This window comes from Nomia melanderi, chromosome 4, assembly GCF_051020985.1.
Source record: "Nomia melanderi isolate GNS246 chromosome 4, iyNomMela1, whole genome shotgun sequence".
Classification (NCBI taxonomy): domain Eukaryota; kingdom Metazoa; phylum Arthropoda; class Insecta; order Hymenoptera; family Halictidae; genus Nomia; species Nomia melanderi.
In genome coordinates this window covers 10,851,043-10,863,866 of record NC_135002.1, presented here as the reverse complement: position 1 = coordinate 10,863,866, position 12,824 = coordinate 10,851,043, and the positions used below count along the sequence as shown (strand labels likewise).

Here is a 12,824-nt window from a genome sequence, read left to right as displayed (position 1 = left end):
AGAACAAAATGTAAATGCAACAAGTATTTACATTTTTCATAGAAAGTGGAAAAATTTATTTGTACATAACGAACTGTGTGGCGCAGCATACTACGCCATAGGTCGACTAACTGAAATATCCCTCGAATATGTTGGGTGGAACCCGTATCCATCGCGATGCATATTGTCTGATTCACCAAGATACCAGTGGGGTTACGTTATTTTTAAAAAGAAACAATGGATTCATTAGAACTTTAAAATCATATTCACCCAATGAAAAGGAAGGGAGCAGCCGAGTCACAAAAGGGTGGGAGCAAAGAAGAAAACTTCGTTGCACCCGCCGAAGGACGAACCCTTCTCCATTCAGGTGGCATCGACCTATCCAGATGGTAAAAGGCGAACGTTATCATCCGGTGCAACTTGTCGGCGCGCTCACCAGAGTTCGCCAGCCGTTGGTCCATCCCAGCATCCCCAGCTCGATGGGGACACGTCCTATCGGTGGATGCTGGAACTACGCTTAGGGGTTGCTGGCGGTGCACCCTCTGCGCAGGGCATCCGCGAACAATAGACGCGTGCGTGCTCCGCATGACGGTGTCCTGTCTGTGCGTGCTAATTCCATTAGGTCACGAATGCATCGTAACGAGTGATGAAAATAAAGTGAGGCCGATGTACGACGTCGGGACGCGGCTACGTCGACTCGAAAGCACTTAGAGAATCGGACGCCTAATCTTCGGGCACTGAGCCGCGGTTGCTAAATGACTGGGAACGTATCATGGCTGTGATCAGCGTCGCCTATGGTCGTAAACAGTGATTTATTTATATCAGCCAGGATTGTCGAAAAGAATAACACTGACTGACAGGAATAGAACAATTAACGTAACTGCATGTTACCCATTATCAGAATCGTGAGCCCGCATTAATAAAGGAATGATATCATTGGGGGGATGACCTGTTACGCAGTGGTGCGCAAAAAATACTGCTGATCCTCGTTGCATCCAGGGGGATCCTGCGCCGTAGATGACCGGCGGCGGAAAGAAATTTCTCGGTAAGTGTTGCGGTTGCTATTGATTACGTTATGTCCGCCGATGATACCGTACGCGTTACTCACACTCGACAATGATCGTGTAGGCGGGACGATTTCATGATAACGAGGCCAGTCTGCGTTGAAAGGGGTTGATTCGCGGTACTCGGGTATACTCGAGGGGCAGAGGAATAGGTCTTCGAAAAACCGACACACGAGAATCCCGGGCGACATGAGATCGTATGATGGCGAGAGCAGCTCGACGGAAGATGATGACAGGAGGGAGGGTCTTCCCGAGGCACACTTGCAACAAGGATCTTGGCAGCGGTCAACTTCGCACCCCACATGGGCCTGGGAGCATCGTAGCACTGTGCGTGTTGATGTTTCCATCGATAAGTTCTGCGGACTGTTTGTTTATCATAGTAAATTTAATCGAATAAAAATAGAAAAATATATAATAAACCTTTGCAGCATCCGCTACCGCCACAGTCCACAGCGTCACTAGAGTCCATGTACTCGGTGCCGGGAGCGTCGCATCCGAGCGTTTCCGCCCCTCCAGCTGGCTACTCGTCGGAACACCCTCAAAGTGCACCTGGAAGGAGGACTCCCCTGGGTGCCGTCGGCCTTGGTGGCTTCTATTTTCAGCAGCAACCGCAACCACATGCTTCTTCCAGTGCCCTGTCCGATGAAAACAGGCCTGACCATGAAAGGTACTGGAACATTTAATTACAGAATGTTCGATCTTCCCGAAATATTTTCATTCTTCTCAAACTTTCTAAATGCTGCGTCCGGGATTCGCAGACCCGGCGCGTCTAGATTAAATTGCCCGCCGAAATCTAAGACCACCAGGCAGGGCAAAAGCATGCGTTTGAACATTAATGCGAGGGAGCGCAAGAGGATGCACGATTTAAACGACGCGCTCGACGAGCTCCGCTCCGTCATCCCCTACGCGCATAGTCCGTCCGTCAGAAAGCTGTCCAAGATTGCTACCCTTCTCCTCGCAAAAAATTACATTCTCATGCAAGGTAATGTGCAAAATATATTCAATAAAATATAACGTACAGGCGCGTGATCTTTTCGTAAATTTCAATTTCATCCGTCGCCATCCGATTGGTTGATCGTTGATTATATCATTCGCGCAGGAAACGCTTTGGAAGAGCTGAAAAGAGTGATAGCGGTCCTGCAATCACCTCATGCTCACACCACCGCCCTGCCGCCCACGCCTGTTTCCTACGATCTTCTCCACGGGTTTCCGGGTAAGCTGTTCCAAGGGGTGCAAGAGATGCAGGGACTTCCGGGGAATGACCCACAAAGCGTCACAGCTGGCGGGCCACCGACTGACGGGGCAGTAACTAGCGGAGAATCGAACTAGGGACACGAGTCTTCCTATTCTTCGTTTAGCTGTAAGGGGTAAACGAAAGTATGTAGGCGAAGCACGTGATGGACGCTCAAGATCGCTCCCTTTATGCTTCTCGGTCCAGTTTAGCGAGGAGAATGAATTTCTGTTGAAAGCATTGTCGAGAACTTATTCTGCCGGATACGAATAAGTCATTACTCGAATAATCAAAACTGCTATACGAATGGCTGTCAAATGATTATAATATAATAGACAGTTCCTTTTATTTTTTGTACACCCGTGTTTAATTATAGCGATGTCAAAGACACGCAGTGGGGATATGCGACTTTGAGCGGCCAGCCGATTTCGCGCAGACTATAGTAGACGCGTCAAGAGTATACAAGGATTTCGTACTATACACTGTAATAGAATAATCAGAAACGGTAGAACGTTTTACTCCGGTCTTGGATAAGTTTTTTCGAGACAGGGTCGGACAAGAGCATTTCGGGTGTAACGGAGCGAACAATAGTTTAATCTTCCATGATCTAACGAAAGATGTAAAAGGTTAAGTATCCTAGACTAGTACGACAATGTTAGCCTGTAAGTTTTCCTAATGGTGGGAGTTGAAAGTATTAGCGGAGAATTATTTCGACGGTTGCATCTTTCGACGCGCCTGTTAAGAGTTCGATACACATAAAGTCAATACTATGGCCGAGGCTCATAAGATAAAAATTTATGAAAGTATTAGCGGTTAATGAGCAAGAAAGTAAAGGAAACGGTCTACTGCATTACTGTAACACAGCAATAAACGACAGCATATTTCTGTCTCTGGCGAACGGAATGTGATTCCTAATGAATGACCGTCAGCGGATCGGAGTTTCCTTACGATCGCTTTTTTCCTCTTCGTTCTTTTCACGCGAAGGAACAATAAGCGTGAATTGTCAGAGAGAGAAATGATGTTAAAAGGATTAGGAACAAAAGTTTCGAATCCCGTCCGGGCAACGCGATAGTCAATATAGCATGTGATATATGTCGAGATATTATCATATATATATGATACGTTCTAATCATATATATATGATATGTTCTAATCATACAGATATTAAATATTCATATACATAATATAAATATATAGATATATATATATATTTAATAATTCGAATTGAACTGTCGATTGTATAACTTATTTATATACATAGTACGTTTATTAAGAGTTTACTACGATGTGCCGAGGATTTAAAAGGATTTAAATTTCTTTTGATCGCGGGGAAATCTAACGAAAGAAGGACAAGTATCGGTATTATTTATTGAAGTCCGAGATTCTTGTCCTTCAACAGGACCTGACGGAACGATTAATGATAAAAAAAGGGGGGGGGGGGGGATTATGTGACGACGCCGTTGGCTGACAAGCAATAACGACTACTATTATTTATATGGGATTTCTAATGACGGCGCTCGTTGAATAACAATAAAAGTGTGCGGATATTACCAACGAAGAGAACAGACGAACATGTTTGTTGTAGAGTGTAGATATCACTGTTTAGTGCTCGAATAAAATCTATTTAAGAAGGTTACTGATCGCACGGCTGCTTTGGAAGAAAAGTATCAGGATCACTCTGTCTTCTTTCGTAGTCCGGTTAACCATCTTCGTTAAAAAGTGATGAAACGCATGGAGAACGTAGAATTCTTCCAAAGCATTCGTTCCATACAAATTTTATTTATTAGAAGTATAGTAGTACAAGTAGCGAAAACGATAAAGTTTCTTCGATGTTCAATACTATGTCGTATTGTAATATTGGACCTCGATATCGCCTGAAATGTCCGAACATTTTCGCAAAGATTAATACGCGGTTTATTTTAAAACGGGACTAACCGAGTTCATCATTGAACCCGCGACTTTTCGTTTAATCTGTGACGAAGATATCGGAGACCCGAGATTTATTTAATGTGAATTTTGCATTAATATTTTCACCGTTGAATACAAACGACTTTGTATTGCCGCCATGATTGATGGGAAGAATGGAAGAGAACACCGGTTGCCCTGTTAAAAGGTAATCGGTGCTCACCCGGTGCAAATGAGAACACTTAATACTTTCATCGTCTGATTTAGAAATTGTTTGTTTACAGTTGTCGGCGAGCATTCGCATATTAAGGAAAAAAAATAATTGTTATCTTATCGTAGCTCACACGACCGTCAAGTGGCGCCATCTCGGTGACGGCGCGATGTACCACCGATTCAACTGTGTACGGAGATTTTCTTGAATCTGAACAAAGTATCGTTGTGCATACTCGACTACAATGTACACGATCGCGTCAAGTTAATCATTGGGTTATAAAAAAATAATCTGTTTACTACAATGATACTGATTAGATTCTAGTTTCTTGAAGAATCATGATCAACATCGAAAGGTTCGACAAGTGGCGCCATCATGGCCGCTGTGCCGTGAAGCAGTCACTCGATCGTCTTCCGTCCTTCTGGGAGGATCTTACGCTGTGCGTGCTCGGTTTGACGGGATTTATTGTGTGCGTGCCTCGTCGGTGGCTCGAAGTTGGCCCGCAAGCTGCCACGGCTGCTGCTTCTGTTGCTGTTGCTGCTGCGCGCCATGGTGTGATCTGTTCGATGCATCGGTGCTTGTGTCCCACAGTAAACGTTTCGTGAAAAAAAAAACGAGTCAGCCAGTGCCAGGACGACGACGTGACTCGACCGGCTGGCAAACTCCAGTCACCCTGGAAATGTGACGATCGACTATAAACCGGTAAGTGGCTACTGAATCCTCTTGATTCTCCGCTTCGCGCGACAGCTGAAACCGCCGGTCGCGTTTTTACTGGGCGCTCGGGTGACGTACTCGTTCTCGGGACGAGGATCGGTCGCGATTTGAAGCGAAGAAAGGAAGAAAAGAATGAAGAACGGACAATGCTCGTGACAGTCTTCGATTCCGGACAGCGAGGAGCCACAGCTTTGCCGTGGTCCGAAACTGTACGTAGACAACTCAATGGAACGACACCGTTCACCCACGATTGTTTTTCTCGACCCGTTGATAGGTTATGATGTCATAATCGTCGATAGACTAGCTAGAGTCTCTCTTTGTCCTCGTCGCGCGTATCGTCACTTTACGTTCGCTTTCGCCTTGGACTTCCGTGATCGAGATTCGAAACAACACAATGGGGACGATCGTTAACATTGTTGAAGAAAAATCGTGTTCCCCTTTCTCCCCTCTCCCCTTTCTGGCCAATGAGTGGCAAGACGAGAAAATGCGGGGTTCTCTTGATCGCAACTCTTCGGTTGCACTTTGGATTACATATCGTCGCAAGCAGCGTAATATTTTCCATCACGAGTGGGAGAACTAACCTTACCTTTCCGATTGGGCGAAAGACACACGACGGGGTCGCTATTGGTAGTCCTTTCTACATACCTGGCACGCAAAAGATACCTGCATTCTCGGCCTGGCCGAGCCTTAGGATTATTATAGCGTCGCTTTACTTGTCCTTCTCCCTTTTCCCTACGGATTTCTGCATTCCCAAGAAATCCGGTGAAATTTTTGAATTCGGATGATGCGAAGGGCACGCGACTGCGCTAACCAATCAACATTGAATAATCTCGATGCCGAGAACTGACTACCGGAAGTACAAATTTCCCCGATTAATCCGTTTGAAACGATGTAAACAGAATTTGGCGAGGACCTAACGGTTTACATTGTTCCCCACGCGTCGAACGAATATCGGCCGCGATTCGAGTTGAGCGGACGAATTTCCGTTGTCACGAGCGACCAGTGCAAATATCGCAGACGCCAATGCGACTCGACAGACCATTGGCCAGTTTGAGTGTTTATTTTCAAGTCGATTTCAAATCGAAACACCTTGAAACGTTTGATTCATTGCACCGTGATACGATGTTGCCTGAAGGATTAACTGCAGCCGGTATATAGGACACGCGTACCAACTGCATAGAGGAAACGGTATCGTACACGTCCGGTAAGGTAAATAACAACAAACTCTTGAAACGTTCCTCGTTTCTCATATATACGCGCGCATCGCGTCGTGACATACTATTTTACCCTTGCTTGACATCCGGTGTACCAGGTTCGCGCGCTACTTTTAATGTTTCGTCGTATGAAATATTTATTTTTGCATCTAATAAATAGCTCTATGCTCGTTTTCAGAATAAAATTATTCTGATTAATTTGAACGAGAATTTTATATTTATGATATACGCAGAAAATGGCGAAAATTATGCAACTATAATTAACCACGATAGAAATTTTTGACGTAATTTTGCGTTTAAGAAAATGGTATTTGAAGATAGACGTTTGCAAAATATGCTTCTACACATAAGGTGTTTTAAGAGTTTTTAAATTGAGATATAGGATCAATCAATAATGGCAATGAATTACAGTGGTTTGGTTAGATCTAGGAATGTGATTAAATTTATGAGAATAATTGAATCCATTTAACCATCCGCCGTATTTAATAGGTTTGAATATCAAGCGTCTTACTCAAAGAAACTGGTTTTTGAATCCAAGTGTCGTGCAGTTTGTAATTATATTAAATTTACAACTTTCATATCCTTTTTAAAATGGCAATAGTAATATTCTAAACAGGTTCGATTGTTTTACAGGAAATTTCGAAACCCATTTGTTGGAAAAGAATGTAGGTTCAATAAGCAAGTACGGTGAAGAATTTTCATCCTTATCTACTTCGTTCAGGTTCACCTTAGCACAAAAGAAATCGCAGGTGACGCGTTTCCGGTAAACTTATCGTAGGTGTACGCAGGACAAATGATTCGTATGACGCGTAGAGAGTGATAAAAATTATCTCACGTGCAAGTAGTCGCTAATGAATATTCAAATAATAATTGGCAACGTGTCTCAATTGCATATGTACCTATGCGCAGTATGTCATTTTCACGAATGTATCGCATTGTTGAATAAGTTTCGGCAAATTAGCATATAAGTATTTGTTATTCGGAAATTGTTCTGCTCGACAAAACCCGTTTCTGATGACGCGAAATACTTTATAATCGTGCCGATTAAGTTACACATTTCCTGGAAATCCTGTCGATTGATACAAACATGGCGAACTCGAGAAGTATTAAGCAGTTCTACAAGACGTCCTCGAAATTGTTCAAAATCGACTGTACGGTAACAAGCGTTAATTATGAAAATTCAAACACTGATTCCGCGGTGGCAACAACAATTATTATGTATTCGTGTCATGACACGGGCCGCAACATTGTTGGCTTATCAACCATGAAACCAAAATTGGTGCTGTGTAACGACGAGTCACGCCGTTATCGATATCGCGGCGACACTCGTCAGTGTCTGCGCACGTGACTCCCGTCAGCCTCCATTTTCATAATCCATTCGTCACTGCATCGTTTTCATTTGAGGAGATACTTTTTCAACAGATTTTGTAGCATCTTCCATTTAAAAATAAGATTTAGACACGAGTAATGGGAGAAATGGGCTATACCAATGACTTCGTTACCGATTACCAATCCTGCATTTGCGATTTAATAGTTTCAGTACGATATGCAAATGATATTATACACCAGGTCCATATACGGATGTGTTTGTTCGATTTCGAGTGAGATTGAGGAAAGAACGCTTGTTTTCGCGAGGATTCGAGTGGATACGCATCTCGTATCCCGTTACGAAATGGGATAAGAAAGAAGGCAGAACAGAAGGAGGATGCGTGATACGCGGAGTTCGCAGCAGATATCTTGTTATCATATACAGATATCGTACACGAGCATTCTTTCTCTGCATAACGGCAAATACGGTTGCCTCGTGGAAAACTTTCTAATACTACTTCCGATGCTTTCAATGTAACTGCCTCCCTCGCGCGCAACCATCGAACACTCGACACACCGGCGCCATTTTATTTTACAAGACATTGTTGCCAGATTATCGGTGAGACCGTAAATGTTTACAGAGCTACCTAGTAAAATCGCGTTCAAAACAAAACGAATCTGGATAATTTCACGATTATCTTGTAATGCGATTGGGAATATTAGATTTTCCTATTTTTTATATTGAATTCCGATTTCACAGTTAGGTCGGAGATTGGTCACGCGCGACGATACCAATATTTTCCACTGGAAAAAAGATGATATTGGACCGTAAACATAGGGTAACTTGGAATTGTCGGTTTAGCAGAGCCATTTTCGCCTGTTCCTCTCGATAGTTTTGGATTTATTATTTTTCATTAACGAACGTCCCGAGGACTGGCGGTTGAGAGTGTCGAGTGAAAAATAGCGATATGAGAGAGCAGAAGAGAGAGAGAGCGAGAGGACAAATACTAGTGGTAGCGAACCGGAGTATGCGAGAGGAGATGGAGGAGAGAAATGAGAGAGATGAAAACAAAGCGGACGCAGCCGCCGAGGCAACAATGGCGCATCGACCCGCCAAAACTCCCGCCGATGCACTGAAACGGGAGCTTCGAGTCTTCTCTGTTTGAGAAATATTCTAACTGTACCTCCTTCACTGTGTTCGACGGATATTTTATCAGTGCAAATGATTTTCCACGGAAGAAATCGGAACCAGATAGATCGACTTCGTTCCCAGAATGTGGCTCTCTGTAGAGGCGATTGAAAAGAAAAAAAAATGGCGTATACTCGCTTGATGCGCAAAGGCATGCGCAGTGGGGCCTCTAGAAACGACCGACTCTTGACTAACACGGTAACTCCTCTCTAGCTTCGTTCCTTTCGAATTGGCTCGACTATTTTCGTTGCAGCGATTCGTTCAATAGAAGTAGACGAACCGATTTCAATTATTGAGAAATCCGTTGTCACGGATGAGTTTCCTTCCCGATATTGTTGGTGAACCGAGTTTAGTTCGGTCGTCCTGGAAAAAATGAATGAACCGATTTTATCGCAACGAAACGCCCGTCTCGAATTTCTGGAAAGGATTGGTGCCCAATGAAGAGACATACCTTTTGACCAGGTGTCCAATTAGTCTGCTCTAATGGGTTTTGTACCGGTCGTATGCGATTGAAGTAGAAAGCAGAGTAAATGTTTCTGGGAAACGTGTCGAGCCGCGGATACGCACTTTAAAATGCAAGCGCCCCTGTGTACATGTTTTTGTAAGGGAAAGGCGAAAGAAAGTAGCATTGTGCTACCTCCGAAGCAGTTATTCTGATGAAGCTGTAGCGCGGCCGGTGGAGAGTATGACGCGCCAGCGTGACTAATACAGAGGAGCGAGAAGTTAAAGCGATGTCTGCCATTTTGCGATTTCACGCGTTGCTTTTATTGCCGTCCACCCACATGACGGACTTTTCGTTGATGTAATCGAGGGCTTAAAAATAACCTTGCTATCATGGATGGGAAAAAAGGACGCGCATTGCCGAATCAAATCAGGAAGAGAAAGGTGCAGTGCGACCCTAGCGGGTCCAGAAGAATCGATCGATTCCCGGTGCATCCTTTACGGGTGACCAACTTTTGTTCGATGTTTACTTGGACCATAGATTATCTTCGCAAGATAAGCAAATATTTTTTTCCTCAGACTTCGAAGTGAGCGGACAGAGACATCTGAAAATAAAGGACTCGATCGAAGATTGAGACAATCTTACCGCGGCGATCTTGGGATTAATTTTGATCCGATTCGCGGCCGGACCGTTCCCAACCGATTGCTGAAGGTATCCTGGAGGACCTCTCCGTTCTAGTTCGCTCCCGTGCACGGGGCAGGACTGAGAAGTATGGTCCAGGATGGATGAAGATCAGGTGCCGTGGTTGCCAGGGCAACCGGCATTGATCCCTCCCCTCTTGTTCTACCGTCCTTTTCACCTCTCCTCTGCCAAACATTGGTCTCTCTCTCTCTCTCTCTCCCCCCCTCTCCCTCTCTCTCGCTCTCTCTCTCCCCCTCCCTCTCTCTCGCTCTCGCTCTCTCTCCTCTCCTTGTTGCCCACTCACTATCTCTTTCTCTCTGTCAGCGAACACACAGCTACGGATTCGAACATGGATACAGGAAGATCAGCAAGATGCATACCAAAAGACGAGTGTAACAATTTTTCATCTTGTTCAGTCTCTTGTACGCTCGTTTGAAATTTCGATAGGTCGAATCCAATGATCGACGAATCGGGGTAAAAGATTTGTAAAGGGATTCAATTGGGGTGACAGAAGTCTCCGAGGGCCGGAGAAAGCGCCCGAACGTTTCAGAAAGAGGCCGTGGAATTTAGTGCAAGGTGGTTGTCGTTGTGGGACGCGAAATCGAAGACAGGACAGAAAGGAGTGATAGAGAAGGACAGAGGGAGCGAGAGAGGTGAAATTCGAATGCGGTCTCTTAACAGAGCGTTGCTAGGCAACCGATATTGTTCCCATTGTTGCGGTCGTGCCGTAAATATTTGAGGCGGACTCGCTAGCTACGAAACTCCTTCGCTTTCCCTTCTTTTCCATTTCCCTATTTACGGACGTACGGAAAGTTACGAGGGTACATCAGACCGTGCTGTCTATGTGTCCTCTGTTCTGGTGGATTTTCGTTCGACCAAAGTGACGCCTCGCAGTCGTTATAGCCTGTTTTTCGGAAGAACGACCCTGAGATCGTGGGCTACAGTCCACGATAACCGTTCGCCCCACCACGATCATTCCAGACCGATCGCTGCACTGTTGATCTTTATGTATTTATCAATGCATAAAGATGTCATAGGTTACATCTATTCCGTTTTTTTGTATGCTTGCCCTCAATAATTAATGAAAACGAGAATTGCAGTAGACATTCTTAGATTCCCTCGTTTATTCTTCTCAATATCCTTACTCTTTTTTTCAGAACCACAGACTACAAAGATTAATTTGAACCGCATCTGGCTCCAAATTTCGCAACGATCACATCACTCTGTATGATCTCGTAAAAGCGATAAACGTGCTCGAAAGTGCAATTGAGCGGAAGGAAAATAGATCGTTCGATCTTGCAGTGCGTCCCGCTCCGTCAGGTCATTGAGAAACAAAGTACCGTTTTACGAGCTAACCTTGAATCCAGACGCGACGATTAAAGGCAGCGCACAATAAAACCGAGCTCGTCGTTTCGCAAATCCGCGGCTCCACCACGGGCAGTCCTTCTCGGAATCGCAGATGGATCTCGTTGTCAGTTACGAGGGCCCTTCTTGTTCATGGTAATTCCGTGGTCCATGACCCTAACCTACCCTAATCTCTCCTGACCGCGAGGAGGTTAACCCCTGACCGCGAGGTCAGTACTGGTCGCCGACCGTTTACACCCCAGAGGGAGTGGAGGAACAAACTGCAATAAACAAACCAGCGTTCCATCTTCGGATGCAGTTCATTGTCAACGAGAAAATCGAAAATCCGGTGATAACGGTAAAAGGAGCCTTTTAGCTAGTTAAAATCGAGGAAAACAATGTGTCTTCTTTGTTTCTGATAAAGTTGTTAGCCATTCCCTCAATAAGGAATTGACAAGTTGCATGAATTTTCCGAAAATCTCTTAACTTTCGTATCCCGGAATGCGTACGTCGATTCCGAGTCGGACCACAAATTTCGCTGCACCCCGCGGATCGTGAGCCCTCTCCTTCCCAAGTTAGCGCAATTAAACTTATCGACGGTGAGGTAATGGGGGATAAAGTGAACGGAAAGTCGAGAATTCCGGGTCGCTGCTCATTTTTTTCTCTTCCGTTCTCCTTGTCCCCCGTCAAGACGGAGTTTAAATCGAGCAGTCATTAGCGCATTCCACAAGTGGAGATCAATCGTTTGTTCTCCAAATCGATCGAATTGAACGGTGCTCGACGCGGAGTTTTTCAGTCAGCGAGCGGCCGGGACTGGTGATTGGGGAGGGAGCGAAGTCTCCGCGGAGATTAACCGCGATCCACGGTAAAAGTTGGGAATTAGGAATGGTCAGGTACACGGGAGATCGAACGAAGCCGGCCGCCCTCTCCATTGCGCTGCCTCGTGGCTCCGCGCGCGTGCCGGCGACCTGATCTGTCGCCGCTGGGACGCTATCGACTCGCGGCGTCGCGTCGGGACGCCTCGTGAACGTTCGGTCTCTCGCCCTCTCGTAGTCCATCCCGCCGCTCCTCTTCGTGGCACCCTTCCACCGGCCGAAGAAGCCTCGATCATCGGTTTTCAGTTACTTTGATATAAACACCGGTTAAAGGAGTGAGTCGATAAGCCCCTCGATCTTTCCGAGTGAAAGGGGACACAATTAAAGTTGTTTTCTCCGGGCCGATACGATCTCAAAGTGCAGCCACTTCGAACGAATTTGATGAATCTCTTCGGAGAGAGAATAGGATCGGCCATTTTCGCGATCCAATACTTGCACGTCTCGCCATGCGTTGGTTCTTCGCTATTTTCTGATCCACGCAGAGTTGTGTTTTCGCCACTGTTTGGTTATTGTTGTCAGCCATTACTCTTTGTTCTTACGTAATGCGGATGATAAATCATCTGCTAAGTAAGTTATCAGTTTTTATATCGTTTCTTTTTTACTTTTCTCGCGATTTTATTAAATTTCAATTTTTATGGTTTAGGAATTTAGGTTAGTCGTTGCTAAC

General features: G+C 45.0%; 2 protein-coding genes across 4 annotated transcripts in view; both read left to right on the top strand.

The window, feature by feature from the left end:
• Positions 1-520: 520 nt before the first annotated feature.
• On the top strand, positions 521-4,597 carry Oli (basic helix-loop-helix family member olig). 2 transcript variants are annotated; one of them, XM_031982648.2, is made up of 5 exons: positions 521-1,024; positions 1,108-1,370; positions 1,472-1,710; positions 1,802-2,025; positions 2,143-4,597. In XM_031982648.2, exons 2-5 carry the CDS (start codon positions 1,233-1,235, stop codon positions 2,370-2,372), a joined length of 831 nt encoding a protein of 276 aa, XP_031838508.1. In that variant the 5' UTR covers positions 521-1,024; positions 1,108-1,232; the 3' UTR covers positions 2,373-4,597. The 2 variants fall into 2 exon arrangements, with proteins under 2 accessions (XP_031838508.1, XP_076222569.1); XM_076366454.1 differs by lacking the exon at positions 521-1,024 and having other exon boundaries at positions 1,058-1,370.
• Positions 4,598-4,678: 81 nt separating this feature from the next.
• The window catches only part of Axud1 (AXIN1 up-regulated 1), a 48,153-nt gene continuing 40,007 nt past the window's right edge, over positions 4,679-12,824 (top strand). Inside the window, exon 1 of one of the 2 annotated variants that reach the window (XM_076366451.1) lies at positions 4,679-5,092. The gene's annotated coding sequence lies outside the window, so the exon portion shown is untranslated. Of the gene's footprint in view, positions 5,093-5,162; positions 5,314-12,824 lie in introns of those variants that run through there. The other variant, XM_031982659.2, reaches the window with a different exon arrangement.